Raw genomic sequence first — 12,003 nt, 5'->3', positions numbered from 1 at the left:
GCCTCCGTGGGGCTGCTGCGGCGGCGGCGACAGAGTGCTGGGGCTCAGGGACTTAGGAACTGGCCGGCAGCCGCCTGTTTTGGGGCGAAAGTCTCCCCCTCGCGGAAGCGTGCCCCGCGAGCGCGGCGGGTGGGGTCCGGGTGGGTGGCCTGAATAGTGGGGTGTATGGGGGCGTAGGCGCCCCTTGGAGATGGGCCTCCAGCGGGGGCCGCCGCCGTCTTGGACCCCTCCGCCTCGGGAACAATGGGAGCCTCGAGGAGGCCCAGATGTCGCAACAGGGGAAGTCGACGTCTGGTTCTCATAAATCCCCAGGGCGAGCACCACGCCCTCTCTTCTCCGCCCTCCCCTTGCCGGAAATAGCCCAAGGGCTAGAGGGCGGGGAAGACCCAAGCAGGGGCCCATCTATGCACCTTCACGGTGATGGGGAGACTGAGGGCTCCCGGAGAGATCTTCAGAGGTCAAATGGGGCTGATGAGGGTGGGACACAGCCCTGGCTTTTTCACCCCTGCTGGGTTCTGCAGCCCCCAAAGCCCAAGGCAGAGATTAGGGCCAAGACCACTCTGGCTAAGAAAACAGACTCCTGCTGGTCTTTGCGGAGCAATTATGGACTGACCCCTCACAAGCTGGGGCCTCCAAGAGGCTAGCAGGGGTCCAGGGGGAGTGGGAGGGCAGCTCAGAGATCAGACCTATTGCTTGCTCCCGGGGAGAGGAGGGTGCTGGAACTCCTTCTCCCCTCCTCTCCTGTGCCAAGCCCTCCACCCCTGGAGGGGTGGTTAGATCAGTTCTCCCTGCCCTTACTAAACCTTCCGCAGCCCCACCTCTGGCAGTTCTGTGGTCGGCCATGGTCTCCCTACTAGCCGAGAGTGCCCCCATCTGTTGTCCTTTCCCACCCATAATGACCTCTGATCTTTGTACAGAGCCCTCTAACCTTTCTCAAAGCCATTTCACATCTCTGATTTCCACGGAAGCAGGACAGGCAAGGAAAGGTTTTTATCCCAATCTTGTGGATGGGAAGGGTGGGGCCTAGAGAGGAGCATTGGGCTGGTCAAGGTGGAGACTGGCCTGGAGCCCTTACCTTCTGCCCCCCAGCCCTGGACTGCCCTCTTCAGGGGTGCTGAAGTAAGTCGGGTCTCATCCGAGGTCCTGGTACCTGGTCTCTTCCCTTCCACACCCAGACCAGCTGCCCCCTCAGCAGGACCTGGCTAACAGACACTTAATGAAAGCTTAGACGTGGACCAGCTATCGATTGGAGCTGCGCAGAGGCCTGTACTCCTGGCTGGCGACCAGGAGGTCTATGAATGAAGCCGGCACAGCTGCTTCATAGTGTGTGTGGGTGGCCTGGCTATGGTCCCCCTCCACCCTTCTGGGAGATGGGAGGGCCTGGCCCCCATGGACTAACCTCGTTCCTCCAAGTAGTGAGCTGAGCTCTGCTGATGGGCTGTCATCGGCCAGGGAGGGTCCTGGGACTTGGAGCCCTGGGCAGGACAATTGCTCTGATCTCCAGGGAGGAGGAAGCGAGGAGGAGCCGGCTGCTTGGTGACTCTGACCCATAAGAGGAACCAGTGGGAAACAGTGGAAGGAGGGTGGGGGGTGTTGGTGATTGGCCAAGAGCAGCTTTGTCGTGGGGACAGGAATGAGAGTCAGGGAGGACAGGTTCATCATCTGGGGTCCCTGAGGGCAGGAGCCTCTGGGGCCTTGGAGGAAGGTCTGATGGGGCAGGTGCTGAGGGTGGGACCCCAGGGTCCTGCACTCTAGTGTCCAGGACTAAAACGGAGACACGGATGGTACAGGGGACTCTGGCCTGGTGGGCTGTGGGGCGGTAGCTGGGTGTGGAGCCAGCTTTGAGGCCAGCTGGCCAGTGGGGCCTTCACAAACCAAAAGGAGGCCCCTCGGTCTGGGTGGGAAGGGACCCATATGAATAGAGCTGGGCTGGGGCGGACCTGTGGCTCAGGGGGTCCCCATGCAAAGCTGGTACTCAGGAGGCTTGGTGGGCATGGGCTCTGCAGTACCTGGCCAGCAGGGGCCCCAGGGAAAGTGGCAGAGAGTGCATGGCTCCAGGGCACACAGAAAAGGATTCCCCAGAAGCTGACATCACACGTGCATCACGCGTCACACATCCAAATGCAGCCTGACAGATAGCTTTGGGTTTTTTTTTAAAGAGATATATGTCTCTTCTTGATAGGGTCGCTTATCTGCCCAAGAGAACTCAGACTTTGTGGATTTTGGTCCCCGCAAAGGTCTGGACCCACTCACGGAATTCCTGAGGGATGGAAAAGGAAGAGACATCCCACGTCCTGGGGGGGCCATGCCTGAAACGAGCAGAGCAGCTGGAAGGTCTGGCCACAGCTCCCAGGCACGTGGCTGCGGGCACCCACCAGCCTCCTGTACCCCGGGAGTCACAGAGCACGGGCACCAGTGTCGCTGCAACCATGTGTTTATTTGAAATGTGCAAAGCTGAACACGCAAGTGCAAATCTAACCTAGGAGGATCGGCCAGTGGCCCCAAGGTGGCCATGCAACGATGGCCCACGGCCAGTTCTGCTTGGCTGAGAAAAACACCTGGGCCCCTTGGACCAGTCCTTGGGTCTGAAGACCCTGAAGCCCAGGGGCTCACTGGAGACCCGTCCTTGCCTAGAAGCCAAAATAGCTTGCTAAAGAAGAAAGCAAAACTCACAGTGGGTCTGGGGGCAGGAAGGAGGTCATGGAAAACTATCCCGTGCCCGCCGGGGCCTCCCCTTCTTGGGGTGGGGTGGGGACTCAAAGCCTGCTGGCCTGTTAGGAAGGGCCCTCTATCTCTTGGGGAGTGGTGGTAGATCCTAGGGGGGCCCTAGAGGATCCCAGAGTCTGGCACAGAGAGGCCCATGGGTTGCCAGCTGGATTAACCATGGCCAGAATCAGTGAGGACTCCATCAGCATCATAACTGGAAGGTGACTGCCACCAGGTCTGATGGCCAGGCTGTGGGTGGCGCCCCTAAGATGGGGCTGAGGGGGCCCCTTGGACCTTAGCCTGGCTGGGCCTTGGGGGCTTTTTGGACCTAGGGGGCCTGATATGGCTAAGACATTCTTTTAAGGGGGCACGGTGGGGGGGGAACCTGGACCTCTGGCACCAGTGGGTGGTTTCTTAGGGGAATTCTCCAGGGAAGTCTAAATCATTAGAAGCAGATGAACAAGCAGGGGGGCAGAATGCAGCCATCACTGTCGTGTCGGGGGGGGCCCCCGGGGACTCATTGCCACAAGTCACCGGCGGCCGCCCCATTGTCATTCTCGTGGAACTTGTGCAGGTGATCAGCGAACCTGTTGGGGACAGAAACCTTTGCTGAGACCGAGTGTAAAAAGGAGAGAAGTGCTTGTGTGTGTGTGGAGGGGGGCACGGGGATCCCCAGGGGGCGTGCACCATGTGACAGGGTAGGTGCTGGGGAGCCGGGGGTGGGGGGCAGGTGAGGGGCTGGGGGTGGGGAACACGGGAGGAGCTCGGTGGGGCTGGGGGGCTCAGTGCAGGGCTGTGGTGGGACTCGGGTGATGTCCTCACTTCTTAGCGCAGAAGGTGGCACAGTCCCTCTCCATGCTCTCGCTCCACGCCAGCTTGTAGAGCACCTGGCCAGGCAGAGACACAGTGAGCCGTCTGTCCTGCCTCACCCCCACTCCTGCCGTCTACCCCCAGACCCTGGGCCTGGCTTCCCGGCGGCACATGATGGTTCTCACGGCCCAGACCCCAAGGCGGGAGGGCCTCAGAGATGCCCCTGTGCCCACCTGTGTCACACACGGCCAGGCGGGCCTGGACACGGAGGCACGGTCCTTAACATTGTAACCTATTGGCCCTGGGGTGGGAGTTGGAGCCCAGGCTAACCATGTAGGGGCCTTGCTGGGGACGGGAGTCCCCGAGGCCGGAGCCTTCCGCAGGCACGCCCTACCCTGATTGCCTGACTCAGCGGACTTGCAGACATCATTAGGCCGTGCCCTCTAACTCGACCATCACTCTGCATCTGAGGAGATTCAGTTCAAGACGTCCCTGCTTGTGCAGCCCACCTGGCTGGCCCTTAGTAGAGTTTTCAGACCTTCTTTCCTGCCTGCCTCAGGCTTCCACAGTGGCCATTCTAGGCCCCCGAGCCCTTCTAGGCCCGGCCCCTGGATGGAGTCAGCCAGGCTGTTTCCACAGAGCAAGCACCTGGGCTGCAGCCCCAGCCAGAGGGAGAGAAGGGGCGAGAAGTGGCCAAGGGTAGACGGTATGGCTTAGGGTTGGCCCAGGGTGCCAGGCCACGATAATAGGGACCCCGCTGCCCTTGGAGGTCCGGGAAGCGTGGTGAAGGCAGTCCTGGCTGCCTGCCTGGATACTCACCAGGAAGACCAAGCAATGCAGGAACAGTGTGTAGAAGAAGCCGATGGTGCGTGCTATCTTATTGGAGAGAACCAGTCGTCCCTGGGGAGCAACAAGGTGTGGAGTGGGGAGGGGACAGGCCTCAGCCAGCCCTGAAGGGCCGCCCTGGGTTCCTGCACAGAGGGACCCCCGGCAGCGAGAGGAGGGGAGGGCAGGCAGCGGGGCTGAGAAATCGGGCCCCAGGAGTGCTAATGAACGGCGCCCCCTGCGGCATCATTCCAGAACCTACCATGAATGGTGCTACCAAGAGGAGTTGTCCTGGACAGGGAGGGACCCTGTTCTAGGTCCCACAGCCACTCATGGCAGGGCCTGTGAGGGGTGAGTGGGGTCCCTGGGGCCTCTCCAGACCGGACGGAGGGCAGGTGTCTTTGGAGGCCCAGAGTCAGAGGTTCGGCTGGGCGTGGAGGAGGGGACTCACCATGCTGAGTGTGGCCTTGTCCCAAGGGCTCAGGCTCAGGTACTTCCGCTGCCGCTCCTGAAGGGGGGGAGATGATGAGGAGAGGATCCCGAGGGTCCCACAGGCCCTGGCGTGCCGCAGAGAGGGACCGTGCCCTGCCGTTCCTGCAGAACCCCAGGGGGCTGCCGGGGCCTCCCTGGTGTCCCGTTCCACTCGGTGGCACACCTAGGCTCACCCGACCCCTGTGTGAGCAACTCCCACCATAGCTGCCTCCCTCTGCCCTCTTCGGAGGCCCATTCTCCCTGGCGGGGTCTCTGCAGCCAGAGACGGGGGGCTCCCGGAGGCCCCTTGACATGGGGAGCTCCGTGCTTGTCTGCCTGACCCCCGAGCATGCACGTGGGGTTCACCCACTCGCTGTCACGCATCCCCACGGAGCCGTCAGATATTCTGGGCGCCCTTGGCCTGCCCGGCGTGGACCCTGGGCCTCCGCGGCCCCAAAGCAGGCACGGAGGCCACGCCGGTGGTCTGGGGTGTGTGTGGGGCCGTGGGGCCGAGCGCAGGGCGAGGCCGGGCCTGAGCGAACAGACCAGGGCTGGTGGCGTGGGGAGTGAGGGCGGGCTGAGGCCCGGTCAGCTGGTGGGTCCTCCGGGCTTCCCTGCAGCCCCCGTGGCCGGGCCAGTGAGGGCGTCTGCCCTGCTCTGAGGCCGGGTTCACGCACCCGCCTGCTGAAGGAGGAGAAGGGGTCCAGGCGCTCCTCGTACTGGGAGGAGTACCGCAGCTCTGTGTCGTCACTGCTGCCACTCTGCAGGAAGAGGAGAGACCCAGTCACCAAGGGCCCGGCAGGGAGGCCAGGGATAAGGCTCTGCGGCTGGCAGGATCACCCGGGAGCCTCAGTTCCTCATCAGCACAGCGGAGGCGAGGGAGGGGCCCCGCACCCTAGAGCTGGGAGTGGGCTGGGTGACAGCAGGCTGGGGCCACACGTCTAGGAGCATTGCCACGGGGGTCTGGGCCGCCTGACTCCGGGCAGGTAGTGGGAACTAAAAGCCCAGTCTGGGGCTGGAACGCCCAGCACAGGCAGGGCTGGACCAGTGCAGGGAAGTGGGTTTGGAAGGGGTTCGCAGGGAGCGTGCAGGGTGGCCGGGGGGCATGGGCGGGCACCTGAGAGGTGAGATGGTCACACTCGCCCCAGCCGCGGGCACTGGGTACATGGCGCTAGTCTGCACAGAGTCTGAGCGCCCTCTGCTGGCCTGAGTACAGTTCCAACAGGTGCAGTGGGCGATCGTGGCTGAGGCTCTTGTCCTAAGGGTGGCCCCCCCGCTGGGACCCTTCCACAGGCCACTCTGTCTCCCTACGGTCACAAAGGGTTTCCTCGCACGAGGAGGTCCCGTGTGAAGCCGAGGGGCTGAGAGAGAAGCCAGGGAGGGCACTCCGAGGCTCAGAATGGAATAGGTGTTTGTTCTGCTTTTCTGGATTGTTTTGGGGGATATTGGAGCCAATTCGTTTTTTTGTTTTTTGTTTTTTTTTTTTAAAGAATGTAAGTTTAAAAACCTATGGATTCCCCAGGGCCTATCCTGCATGTTAAAATCCCTGGATCCTAAGATCAACTAGGAGACCACTCCCACTTCTTGGAGGGGCCTCTTGTAGCACCTCACCACCCCCCGACTGCTTCTGAGGAATGCACTTGCACAAAGGCTCCGCTGTGGGGGGCTCTCCCCAGCTTAGGGAGCACCGCCGGTAGGCAGGGCGGGCTGGATGGCCTCTGAGGGCTCCTATGCCCAGTGCTGCCCAGCGGGTCACTGTCTCCAACCCTCTGGCCTTGGAGGGCCCCGTCGACCCCTCTCCCTGCCTGGGCCTACACCTGGGGCTGAAATCGGGGAGGGCACTTACACGGCCCGGGTAGCTCTGCAGGAACTTGATCTTCTCGAAGAGCTTGATGTTGTCGGCACGCAAACTGTCCAGCTCGCTCTGCAGGGCTTGGATGGTGTGCTGGGCCAGGCGGTTCTCCTGGGGGCAGGCGGGCGGGTAGGCAGTGGGCAGGTGGGCGGGCAGGCAGGGCCCGCGGCGGAAGGGGAGGTGGGGGGTGGAGAGGCCACCAGGCTGGCACAAGTATTCCTCCATCTACCTGGAGCCCCTTCTTTGCCTGTGGCTATCTCCCTGACCTTCTAGACTCTGGCAAGTCCCCCTTCTCCTCCTGTGACCCACCCTGAGCAGAAGACAGATTGGGGTCAGGTTTCTTCATGTTTTGTTGTTTATGGTATCATCAACCTTTTATAAAGTTATATATATATTATATACATAGTATATATAATAAACACTTAAAGTATATATATATACTCTATACCTATAGTATATATACTTTATATATATATATATAGTATATATATAAGTATATATACTATATATATATATATGCTTTAAATGTTTATTTTTGAGAGAGAGAGAGAGAGGGAGAGAGTGGGGAAGGGGCAGAGAGAGGGAGACAGAATCCGAAGCAGGCTCCAGGCTCTGAGCTTTCAGCACAGAGCCTGACGTGGGGCTCGAACCCAAGAACTGGGAGATCATGACCTGAACCGAAGTCGGACACTCAACTGACTGAGCCACCCAGATGCCCCTATAAAGCTATATAGTTTTTAATGTTTTATTTATTTTGAGAGACAGAGAATGAGCAAGGAAGGGGCAGAGAGGGAGGGAGAGAGAATCCCAAGCAGGCTCCGCACTGTCAGCGCAGAGCTTGATGCGGGGCTCGAACTCATGAACCATGAACTCATGACCTGAGCTGAAATCAAGAGTCGGACGCTTAAACCGCCCAGGCGCCCCTGGTGCCATCAACCTTTAAAAAACCATCAAGATGTAATTTGTATAATAAACGCCACTGTCTTCAAGTATACGGTTCAGTTTTCTAAAACAGGCACAGTGTGATGTAACCATCCCCATCATCCCCTTTCACAATATCCTTATTACCCCAACAGGAAACTCCAAACCCATCGGTCATTCCCTCTTCCTGTCTCTTTCGATTTGCCTCTTCTGGACACTTCGTATAAACGGAATCCTACACTATGTGATTTTAATGTTTGCCCATCCAGGAGCAAACGAGAGGGGACCTTATTTGTCAGCTTATTCCAATGCTTAAGTCGCTGTTTCCTTCATACTGTTAACAATTCAAACAGGACTAAAAAGTGTGTGGGAACAGGATGGCTCCGTATGGAATTGCCAAATGATCCAGGAATCCCACTTCTGGGTATCTACCGGGCAGAGCTGAAAGCAGGGACTCGAGGAAATCTTGGTCCACCCGTGTTCATGGCAGCATCGTTCACAGGCACCGAAAGATGGGAGCAAACCAAGGGACCGCTGATGGATGAATGGATGACCAACACTTGGTCTAGAGCACAACAGAATACTACTCAGGAAGGAAGGGCATTCGGACACCTGCTACAGCATGGATGGACCTTGAGGACATTATGGTCAGTGAAGTAAGCCAGTGCACAAACAAATACTGTACGATTCCACTTAGGTGAGGTCCCCGGCGTAGTCAAATGACAGACACAGAGAGTAGAAGGGTGGCTAGCGGGGGCTGGGGGAACGTGGGGTTAGTGTTTAATGGGGGACAGAGTTTCTGTTTGGGAAGACGAAGAGAATTCTGGAGATGGACGGTGGTGATGTTCGTCCAACGCCGTGAATGTACTTAATGCCCCTGAACTGAACACTTAAAAATGGTTAAGATGATAAATTTTATGTTATGTGTGTTTTGCCACAATTTTTAAAAAGTAAGTCCCTTAACTAAAAAAAAAACACTGGATTTTTAAAGCAAAAGGTGGAATTCTAGAAAACGTTTTTCCTCCCATTTAATCTATTTTTAAGACCTCCTGTTAAGGGCTGCATAGGATTCCACTGTGCGGCTGTCCCTGGTTCCCAAGGAGAGTGTTTCCAGCCCGTGCTGTGAGGGGAGCGGTTCCGACCATCTTTGTTTGAAGCCTCTAGCTGTCGAGCCCAGATCGCAGGAGGTCCTGTTGGGTCGGGCCCACCCTTGGACCCGCAGTGGTCATTGAACATCGGCCTCCCCTTGGGCCGAGCCTGAAAATCCCATGGGGGCAACCGTGGGTTTGGAGAGGAAAGGTCTAGAAGCTCCCTCATCAGCTCAAACAGTGACTCTCCCCGGCTCCTGCTTGCACTGGACAAGATCGGGGATGACCTGGGCTGGCTCTGTGGGGAGGGGGGTCCGCAGGGTCCCCAAGGCCAGGATGGTGCCACCTCCCAGTATGCCTCTGGTCTGTCACTGGGCCCTCTGCAGTCTGGTTCCAGCGTCCACCCCCTCGGGGCGGGGGAGGGAGGGGGAAACGCCCTGGCCTGGGACTTTGTGTCCAGGATATTCCTTGCTCATGCCCCTTTCACTTCCTCCCTGACCCCACTCTCGTTTCCTGTTCCCCTTTCCGGAACCACAGCCGTCCTGCTGGCACCGCAGTCGCCATCCAAGGGTCAGCAGCACCCACGGGGAGGCGCCTCACGGTAAAGGTCACCTTTGCAGACCACCCCTACCTCACGGCACGCCTCCAGGAAGGCCCCTCAGCCTGGCGCTCTCCCGATCCTTACAGAGCTCCTCAACGGTTCCAGATTGTTCCTCCTTACAGGGCTCCAAGACCTCGCTCTCTCCAACCTGCTCTTGCCTCCGGTCCCCCACCTGATTTAGATGTTTCTTCCAGGACAATGGTGACCACCCCCCAGTCATCTTCTGAGGCCAAGTTCTGTCCCGAATTGGCTGCCGAGTGGCCCTTCTTACGCTCCCTTCGGACCGTGTCACTGCCCTGCTTAAGTCCTCGGGCAGCGCCCCCGCCTGCCAGTAGGGCACTCTGGGTCTTAGGGCACAGCCTTTCTGGTTTTGTTGGCCGCTTAGTCTCCTCTACTATCCTTTCAAAGCCCAGCGTGGCATAACCTCCTCCAGGAAGCCCTCCCAGACCGCACGGAACACATCTAACCCCTCTGAGGTGACACCCCCCTCCTCTCCAAGCCTGTGTGTCCCCCACTGCGTCCTCAGGTCCAAGGGGTGTAAGGGAGGGAAGAACGTGACTCACGGCCTCCAGCTCCTGGTTCCGGGCGCGGAAGCGCTCCCTCTGGCTGGAGATGATGGAAAGCAGCGAGTCTACCTGGCCCTCGGGGAGGGTGCCGCTGGCTGGTGCCGAGGGGCCTAGGATGTAGGGGGAGAGTGTCCTGGGGTGGTGGGAGGCAGAACCCACCAGTGGGCCCTCAGCTGGAGCAGCCCCAGCTCTGACGGAGCTCTGGCCAAGTGCCATGAGGGCAGAGGCATAGGTGTCTGAGCACGAGGTGCTGGGCGGTTGGGGAAACAGAAGGGTGGCCAACAGAAGAGGTGCGACAGGGAACAGGGATCCTGGGAGGGGAGGGCCACGCTGTCGGAGGGTCAGGCCCCAAAGCCCCCTCCTCATTCCTCTGTACTTGAGTCTGAGACCCCTGCAGCTGTCAGACTCGGGCCCTGGCTCCTGGGGAAGCAAAAGGACGCTGAAGGTGCCGGGAAGCCACGAGAGCCCCCGCTCCAGCATCCTGGCCCCGGAGCCCTGGGTTCCGCCTCAATACCGAGACCGGAGGAGGCCACCTCCCTGGCAGCGCAGGGGGCTCCCTGACAGCATCTCAGTGCTGAGGCCTCCCGTGGGGAGCTGTCGACAGGCCACTGGCAGGGCAGAGGGGGTCAGGGTCCTAGGAGGGGGTGTCAAGCTAAGGCACAGAAAGGCAAGTAGGGGGACTCAGCCCCCTCGTTTAGGTTGCTGCTGCATTGGTGGGCTGGGGGACCCTGACCTCTGAGGGAGGGGAGTGCCCTTTAGGGATCAGCGCTCAGACTGTAGCACCTCTCCTCTCCCTGCCTCTGCCCTGCGCATCGCTGCCTGGGAGACAGGTCAGCCCGTGCTTACCATAGAACAGGGCAGTGGCCTCCTTGATGGGCTCTGGGATCTTCTCCAGGCCGTGCTCAGCGGCGCCCTGCAGGGGAGAGGAAGAGGCCCCTCCATACGTGCCACCGAACATGCCCTTTCGGGGTGCCAAGCAGATGGGGGGCAAGGCCCAGGCGGGGCGGCCTGGCGGCAGGGCTGGGCACGCTGGTGGCCACGAGAGGCCTGGAGACGGTGCCTTACATGGGCCGCCAAAGGGAAGGCTGGGCCTTAAATTGACTCCGAGGCGGGAGCTCAGTGGCGGTGCTGTCACGGGGCCACTCGGCCCTGCCCGCCAGCCTGCTGGGTGACCTGGGCCGGCCCGGCTGCTCTCGCCGAGCCCCATTTCTTCATCTGTAAAATGAGGTGGGGGACAGAGCAGAGTGACTTCCAAGGGCCCTGTGTCCCAGCCTTCCATGCTCTTGCGGCCTCAGTCCTCTAGCTGTGGGATGGCTGGGTGAGCCCACAGCTCCCAGGGCCCAGTTCCAAGCCGGCGCCTGGACACAGGGTGCCTCGTGCCAGCTCCAGGAAGCCTGCCCCCTGTGCCCTGTGGTCCGGCGTCCCGGAACCGGGCCTTTGCGGTGACATGTGCAGGCGATGCTCAGAGGCTGTGGGTGACAGCCCCCGCGGGCCTTGTGGGGGCCGGTGGACACCAGCTGCCTGAGGACCGGGCTGGTCAACCTGCAGAGTTGCAATTTCCGAGACTCAAAGCCTGGGGCAGGCGGTGAGGGGGCAGGGTGGAGGGGGTGGGCTCACCTCGGCGTCTGGCCGCTGAATGGACTGGATGGTACTGAGGTCCTGCTCCAAGCGGGCGATCAGGTCCCTCTGCTCAGCGGCCGTGGCCATGGCCTCGGTGACGTGGGCTTGCAGATCTGCGCAGCGCCCTGTGCCAGAGGAAGACGTGGTCATCAGAGGGAGCCTGGTGTGGCCCGTGCTGCCTCTCCAACCCACAGCCTGTGCCGCTGCCTAAGGCACCACCATTAGGCCAACCAGCGAGGCCAGGGGTGCTCCTGGCTCTAAGAACTCATTACGCGGGGATGGGAAGGAGCCCAGGTCGGGGATGCGGGAGGAACGGGTCCACTCTGGCTCTGTCGTGACCAGCCTGGCCAGCCCCTGGCCCGCTCCAGGCCTCGCTTTGCCTCTGTCAAGCAAGACAAGGAGGTGGAACCCGGCAAACCCCACGTTCCTTCCAGGGCCGGTGCCCTGGGATAACGACCAGAGCGAGGCCTCGGGGTAGGAGTCAGAGAGAAAGGTATCAGCAGGCGGTAGGAGGCGCAGGGGTGGGCAGGCCCCCTGCAGATC

General features: G+C 60.2%; 1 protein-coding gene across 3 annotated transcripts in view; it reads right to left on the bottom strand.

Moving 5' to 3' along the window:
- Positions 1-2,422: 2,422 nt before the first annotated feature.
- Positions 2,423-12,003, bottom strand: part of CUX1 (cut like homeobox 1) — a 365,770-nt gene continuing 356,189 nt past the window's right edge. For all 3 annotated transcript variants that reach the window (XM_042970910.1, XM_042970909.1, XM_042970908.1), the window contains exons 15-23: positions 11,458-11,585; positions 10,687-10,753; positions 9,838-9,950; positions 6,659-6,775; positions 5,490-5,573; positions 4,793-4,849; positions 4,336-4,416; positions 3,529-3,593; positions 2,423-3,293 (exon numbers count right to left, since the gene is read on the bottom strand). In XM_042970910.1, coding sequence (XP_042826844.1) covers positions 3,224-3,293; positions 3,529-3,593; positions 4,336-4,416; positions 4,793-4,849; positions 5,490-5,573; positions 6,659-6,775; positions 9,838-9,950; positions 10,687-10,753; positions 11,458-11,585 — 782 coding nt within the window. In that variant the 3' untranslated portion in view covers positions 2,423-3,223. The remainder of the gene's footprint in view (positions 3,294-3,528; positions 3,594-4,335; positions 4,417-4,792; positions 4,850-5,489; positions 5,574-6,658; positions 6,776-9,837; positions 9,951-10,686; positions 10,754-11,457; positions 11,586-12,003) is intronic.

This window comes from Panthera tigris, chromosome E3 (genome assembly GCF_018350195.1).
Source record: "Panthera tigris isolate Pti1 chromosome E3, P.tigris_Pti1_mat1.1, whole genome shotgun sequence".
In the NCBI taxonomy this organism is placed as follows: domain Eukaryota; kingdom Metazoa; phylum Chordata; class Mammalia; order Carnivora; family Felidae; genus Panthera; species Panthera tigris.
The sequence above is the reverse complement of the archived record's forward strand: the minus strand, read 5'-3'. Positions and strand labels throughout refer to the sequence as shown.